The 7,500-nt window shown below is 49.8% G+C and overlaps 1 protein-coding gene across 4 annotated transcripts in view; it reads right to left on the reverse strand.

The window, feature by feature from the left end:
• The window catches only part of epha8 (eph receptor A8), a 42,935-nt gene that overhangs the window by 18,017 nt on the left and 17,418 nt on the right, over positions 1-7,500 (reverse strand). For all 4 annotated transcript variants that reach the window (XM_057030622.1, XM_057030625.1, XM_057030623.1 and 1 more), the window contains exons 3-6: positions 4,404-4,457; positions 4,156-4,299; positions 3,568-3,717; positions 2,414-2,729 (exon numbers count right to left, since the gene is read on the reverse strand). In XM_057030622.1, coding sequence (XP_056886602.1) covers positions 2,414-2,729; positions 3,568-3,717; positions 4,156-4,299; positions 4,404-4,457 — 664 coding nt within the window. The remainder of the gene's footprint in view (positions 1-2,413; positions 2,730-3,567; positions 3,718-4,155; positions 4,300-4,403; positions 4,458-7,500) is intronic.

A 7,500-nucleotide genomic window follows, 5' to 3' on the forward strand; every position in this document is an offset into this window, starting at 1 on the left:
TGTTTTTTTTTATTATGATTGTGTTTTTTCACCATTAATATACTGCAGAAAAATACATTATTTGGCATTTGTTGTTTTGTTTTTCTTATTTTCATGTGCAGTCATTTAAAAAATAAATGAAGGGAATGTTTTTTTTCTTATTTTAATGTTACACATTTTGTTGAGATAAGTTTAAATGTGCATTAGAAATGGAAACGTCTGTAGTCCAGGTTGAAAGAGCGAAGCAGGGAATTTCATTTCAGATGGAACCAAAACCAAATTATCCGAGGCCGGCGGAGGTGGTGCGGCCCGGCCCGGCCCGGCCCGGCCCGGCCCGCCGGCTGCTGATTGTTCCACATTTGGTAGGAAAACAAACGAATGGAGAGTTTTATGCTAGAACGACCCTCACGCCTCCACGACTGGATTTAAACTAAGTTTCTCAAAGGACTCACCAGTTGGCCGCCGGTCTAACGGTTCGGACTCTTTGTGCCCAGCACCAGATAGCAGCTCCAGCGGGTCGCCCCTCCGGTCCATACCGCCCCGCTGCTCAGGTGGATTTACTATCTTGCAGACGGGGCAGAAATGATATCTTCACCTGGTTTAAGATAGCAGCGCACCTACTGCATGTCAGCAGCTCAGCAGATTTACATCGGATGTCAGATCTGGGCCCCCGGGGCCGGAATGTTGAGGGGCCGGAATGTTGGACGTGAGGAAAGTTTAGTTCAGCCAGCAGAGAAAGAGGGCGGCTGAGAGGAGAAGGTCAGACGGAGGCCCAGTGACTGAGCACAGGAGTGACCTAACCCACATGTGCTAGTGTGTACGGTAGCACCGGGAGTGCAGATGACTGTGTGTGTGTGTGTGTGTGTGTGTGTGTGTACACACTTGGTTGAGCTGAGTAGATGTGACCAGACTAAGTGTGTGTGTCTCATATCAGTGTGTCCTCAATTGTGTTCACTGTATGGGGCACTTTAGCCCATTCTTCACCAGGACCTGAGGCACACCCACACACACACACACCACACACACACAAATACACACACATGCACCCAAGAGATCAAGTGAATACACACAGAGGCAGACGCACTCACACACGCTGTATTTTGACGTAAACTCAAATAGACGAGGGGTCCGGGCAGCCACTCCACCACTCTTTCTTCTTCTCTTTTTTCCTTCCTGTCTCACGGCTTCCCTACATGTGACACTCTGAGCAGAATGTCACGCAACCCTGCCCCCCCCCCTCCCCCCCCCCATACACATACATCATGCCGTGCTCTCCAGCAAAGCCCTGCACCTCAACCAGGGGAGAGCAACTTAAGCACGCTCATCTACACACACTTTCATTCATGTCTTCTCCCCCGACTGTATGTACACACACACACACACACACACACACACCACACACACACACACACACACACTCACACACACACACTCCACCATCTCGTGCCCTCCCCACCTTTCTGTGTCTTGTCTGGGTGCACGTGTGCGTGACTGTGGCTGGTCTTGGCGAGGGTGAATTAACATGCCGACCTAGTTTGGTGCTAGAAGAGCCCAGACATCAGCGCAGGATGTGACCCCTCCCCCCCGACTCCACATCCGGGGTGACGCAATGGCGAATCCAGCAAATTAGGCGCTGAAAACCTCACTTCTAGGATCAATTTGAAAAGAAAATTAGCGTTTAAACGATAAAACCCGATTCAAGGTTGTTTTTCATTTCATCTTGATTCTGCAGTTGTTGATGCAAAATTACCAGCAACTAATTACAAAAGTAAATGAGTTCTAAAATAACCGTCCAAACACGCGCTCGCACACACACGCACACACCACACACACACACACGCATGCACTCACAGATTTAAACACATTTTAATAAGCGACACTCACTGTGTTAAAACATAAGAGGGTTTGGCGCTTTCTTTAGATGTGTGTGTTCTAAAGTTTGTGTGTGTGTGTGTGTGTGTGTGTGTGTGTGTGTGTCTTGTGGGTGTAGAAAGGACGAAGAGGGAGGTGAGTGTTGCGTGTCTCATTCGGCTCGTTTAGCTGACAAATTGCTTTTAGCGTTTAATTTTCCATTGCTGTGTGATTAATAGGCTTTAATTACGGTAACCCACGGTAACACCAAATATGCACAGGTCTCTGAGCGAGGTCAACCTATCAAAACTGCACCAAAATAGACCAAAAAACCAACCCCTCTGAATGAAAGGGGCAGAGTGGTCAGGCGTCCCGTGGCTGCTGTGGTGGGGGACGCCGCGTGGACGCGCACGTCGCCGGTTTCCACCCGTTAAACCGACCGTCAGCACGTTTGAACGCCACAGAAAATAATCGCAGCCTGCTTTGATCTCAGGAAAACAAAGATCCTACAGGAGTTTATCAGATTCCCTTCCATGGAGCTGCTTCCCCACCCAGCACCGGCCCCCGGTCCGCTCCGACTTACCCACGCAGGAGTCCCGGTGCTCTTCGAATCCGGCGGAGCACACGCACCTCCCGATCGGCACCAGCCACTCCCCCTCGGCGCTGCAGTACATTTTGGGCGTGTCCCTCTCTTCGGCGTGATCCACACACTGACCCCTGACCTCCACCAGAGAGGAGGAGTCGGCGCCCGTCACCACGTCGGTGAACACCGCCAGGTTGCGGCTGACGCCCACGCAGCGTTTGTAGTACACGCGCACGGAGGTGAGGGCGATGCAGGCGCCGATGTCCTGGAAGGCCAGGTAGAAGCCTCGCTTGGTGAGGGGGCCGACGCCGCGCACCTGAGAGGGGAGCAGGGGCCACAGCACAGGGGCAAGGTCAAAGGTCACGGAGAAGACTGTTATCAGCTGATGAAGTTGAGACGCCGCAGCTCTTTATGCAGCAACTCCATCAAGTCCAGTTTATACGCAAACGGCAGAAAATAGTATAAATTTTACAAAGTTTTTAATTTGTGTTTAATTAATCTAAACTGTTTTGGAACGATTTTTACTTCATTTTATTTTTTATATTGCTTTATTATTTTTTATTTTATTTTATTTATTTTTTATCAAAATGAATTTGAAATTAAATAACAATCACTAATTATTTAAAAATGATCCACAAACATTTATTTAGCGGTTGTGTTTATGGGATGATTTAAAGTGACTACGGTAATTATACTTTAATAACATTAAATAACGAGATGTTTTTGTAATTTAAAGCTTTTTTTTGGACGGATCTTTGTCATGTACACTCTTATTTTCAGAAAGATTATCATTATTTTCCTTGATTTACACATTTGCACAAAAAAACAAGCATGAAATACTCAAAAAAACAAGGTAAGAACTATAAACGCACAACAGGGAACAAACGCCACATGAACAGTTGTAACGTAACGAGCATTTCTGCCTTTAGTAAATCATTATTGTTATTTATTACTGCATTTACTGGCTCAAAATGTCATTTAGAATTGTGAGAAGTCAACGTTGTTGCTCCTGAACAGACGCCTGCAGCAGCGTCAGGAGGAGACAAATTTCCAACTGTCCTTGAACTACTCCTGAGTAGCGTTGACGCTAACAATGGGATCAGACCACAGCGGGCGGTTCCGGACTGGACTCTGTGTGGTGCTGCTGATCAAACCTCGGTGTTGAGTTTCAGTCTGCGGACGCCCAGGTCCACCCCCGTGAAGCTCTCATCCGCGGCGATGGTGTCGATCTTGATGAACTGGTTCTCCCGTACAGTTGAGCCTACGGCTCGGTCAGACTCGTAGTAGTACAGGTTGAAGGTTTCCTGGGGGAACAAGGTGGTTTTAGTTCTGTGTGATTGTTCACGGAGTCACAAAAACCTGACAATGGATCATTTTCAATGTTGAAATTGGAACTAGAGCGAGAGTCATGACAGCGGTCCATGAAGCCGTCTGGGCAGCAGGCTGGCGCCCCGATACGACGGAGAAAATCTCATTTGGTGAGAGAGAAACTGTCTTTGTGTCGCATCCCGGCGGCTCTGATGTCAGAGCCTCCAGAACAGTGGAGGAAGCTGTGTGAACGCTCCTCGTCCAGGTAAACAGGTTGTTCCGCGTCCGGCAGGGACCAGATCCGTGTTTCTGACATCTTCCCACAGCGAAACATCTGACACCACCAGGATGTGAGCATTATCGGGCCGCCGCCGCAGACGTCTTCCTTTCTTCCCTCCCTGCCCACACGCGTCTGCCCCCTCCTCTCCACTCACCTTGCAGGTTCCCAGGACTCCCGGCATGCTGTTGCAATCTCTGAGGGTGAACTTGACCTCGATGTAGATCCTCCTCGCGCCCTCTCGAGGGATCCACCCTGTTCTTAACCAGTTGTTCTGGCTGGGGCTCATCACATTACAGACCTGATTAGGAGCAACAAAACAAAACGCCTTCATTATTTAATGCTGTGATTTATCGATTGTTTTTTACAGTTAATAATTCGGCGTGAATTAGGAACGACACCCACCTGGTAAGTGTGGATAGGTGCAAAGTACTCATCCATCTCATTAATGGCATCCCACTGTGCAGAGGAAGACAGAGGTTTTCAGGTCAGTCACGCATCTTTAGCGTCAGATTTAAACTTCCTGATCATTGGTTTGGACGGTCGGTGAAGAGCAGGTAGCGGCAGCTGCCGCACAGGCGCCACGCTGGCGTTGACACACACGTTTGACCCGAACCTGTCAGATCTCACCGCTGCTTCTCGTCTTATCGTTTTACACCAAACGGGTCAGAAAAGCAAACTGGTTCCCAGGAGGCTTCCACAAGAGCCAGCGTGGTTGGAAAGGCCCGAGTGGACTGTGAGGAGGCCTGAAGACACGTTTGCAGACCTGTTCCCAGACTCTACAGCTGCCAGTCTGCCTTCACAAACAACCCGTTTACACAAATGCATATGCATGAATTTACATTACATTAACTCGTGTGGAGCGTCAGCGCTTTAGCTGTCAGATCCTGAATAAACACCCGGACCTGCAGCCCATTTATGTCCATCAGGCTTGAGAAGGAGCGAGATGTTCTGTCTGATCCCAGGTCTGTGGAGATAAGAGCGTCTTTGGGATGTTCCGTCACGTCACCGTTGTTGCTGCGCACTTCCGAGCTTAAAGATATCATAATATAATTGGAATTGTAGATCACTGTTGGAACATGACACCTGATTTACTCCTTTTATCCCCCCTGTAGAGGAACGAGTCTCATCTCCAGTGGAAAGTTCTCGCCACCGCTCTATAAACTGCCAGGAACATCCGTTTGCGCGTGTATTGAGCAGAATGGCGTCGCCGGGTTTAAAACACCCCTCAGAGTCTTGGGCACCACGTCAGAAAAGAGCCCGCGAGACAGCAGATGTGAATGCATATTTAACCCTGACGTTACCCATGATCCCCTGGGGCCGAGGATCCCTGAACGGGGCACAAAGACCGTTTCGACCCCGGGAAGCTCAGCTAACCTCGGCCCTTGGAAACATCCACAGTTTCCCCAAACACACACTCCCAAGGCAGCCGGTCCAAAGAAAAGGCTGTGATAATGAAGGAGCGGGAAGTCTCACCCGTCTCAGCCTTCCCTCTCTTCCTCATCCTCTCATCTTTATCAGCAAGACTGGAACCGTCCTTGAACTTGTGAAGACCTTGTCTAATTAGTGGGATGTTTAACCTCTATCTCCCTCATTATTCCTGTTTTGCTATCACAGCACTTTTAACCTCTTCCTTTTCTTCCTTTCCTGGGAAACCTCCGATTTTTTTCCCCTTCTCCAGTCTGAAGAACTGCAGCAGATTTGGACGAGATTAGTTGTTTAGCCGTGTAAATAATGTGAAGCAGAACCTCATGTTTTATCGTGCGAGTGTCGTATAAAGGTGTTTCTTTGCTCTGACAATAGAGCACAAGGCTTCTCAGGATGGACCACAATGCACTGCAGCTGTGGGAGGAAGTCAGGAAGAGAGCGTAGAAAGGAGAGAGAGAATGGGGGAGAGGGAGAGTAGAAAGGAGAGAGAGAAATCGGGAGAGGGAGAGAGAGAGCATAGAAAGGAGAGAGAGAATGGGGGGAGAATGGGGGGAGAGGGAGAGTAGAAAGGAGAGAGAGAGAGAGAAGGGGGAGAGGGAGAGTAGAAAGGAGAGAGAGAATGGGGAAGAGGGAGAGTAGAAAGGAGAGAGAGAGAGAATGGGGGGAGAATGGGGGAGAGGGAGAGAGAGAGAATAGAAAGGAGAGAGAGAATGGGGGGAGAATGGGGGGAGAATGGGGGAGAGGGAGAGTAGAAAGAGAGAGAGAGAAAGGAGAGAGAGAGAAAGGGAGAGAGAGAGCATAGGAAGGAGAGAGAGAATGGGGGAGAGAGGCTGCAGTCCCTGGTTTGCAATTTGAATTGCATTTGAATTTTTCTCTAAAATCTGACAGAAGAAAATAAAAACTTTACTTTTATGAGAAATTTCACTCTGTCACAAGACCTCATTTTAAAAATTATCTGTTAAACGAAGATAAATTTGTGCCCAAGTACGGCAAACATTCATTAACTGTAAAGAAATGAACGGGTCTCCAGAGGAGAATAAAAGCTAAATGACTCCTCGCGCTGCTCATGCTGCTCTTATATCAGCCAGCAGAAATGAAACAACCACATCCACCCGTCCCTCCACCCGTCCCTCCACCCGTCCCTCCACCCGTCTCTCCACCCGTCCCTCCACCCGTCCCTCCACCCGTCTCTCCACCAGTCTCTCCACCTGTCCCCTCCACCTGTCCCCTCCACCCGTCTCTCCACCCGTCCCTCCACCCGTCCCTCCACCCGTCTCTCCACCCGTCCCTCCACCCGTCTCTCCACCAGTCTCTCCACCTGTCCCCTCCACCTGTCCCCTCCACCCGTCTCTCCACCCGTCCCTCCACCCGTCTCTCCACCCGTCTCTCCACCCGTCCCTCCACCCGTCTCTCCACCCGTCCCTGCACCCGTCTCTCCACCCGTCTCTCCACCCGTCCCTCCACCCGTCTCTCCACCCGTCCCTCCACCCGTCTCTCTCCACCCGTCTCTCCACCGTCTCTCCACCCGTCTCTCCACCCGTCTCTCCACCCGTCTCTCCACCCGTCCCTCCACCCGTCTCTCTCCACCGTCTCTCCACCCTGGGCAACATTCACCAGCTCATGAACATCAGCAGCATCTTTAAAACCAACCAGGATCACAAACTCCTGTTCTGCTTTAACAGGAACAAAAGGTGTCGATCACCAGAGAAATGAGAGGAAGCGGCTTCATGCTGCAGCTGCGTGTGTGTGTCAGTCTCTCATTAAACATCATTAAAGTGAAGGAGACCTAACGAACGAGTCTGTGGGGCGGCGAAGCCAAACAGGAGATGCTGATGTTTCCTTGTCCAACCGCTCAGCTTCTGGCTCTGATCCTGGCCGCTCTAATCCCAACCTCTCTTGTTTCATTCAGCCCTTTTAGTGTTTCCACTTAGACAAAGAAGTCGGCGGAGGTGTCTCGAGGTCAGAGAAGCTCTCGTTAAGCACAATCAAAGTGGGTTGATTTCTCTTTTTAATGCAGTTGATTCCACAGCCGATGTCATGGAGCCCCCGCGCCACCATCAGCCTCCTCATCAAG

The sequence above is a fragment of the Takifugu flavidus genome, chromosome 4, assembly GCF_003711565.1.
Source record: "Takifugu flavidus isolate HTHZ2018 chromosome 4, ASM371156v2, whole genome shotgun sequence".
Lineage (NCBI taxonomy): Eukaryota > Metazoa > Chordata > Actinopteri > Tetraodontiformes > Tetraodontidae > Takifugu > Takifugu flavidus.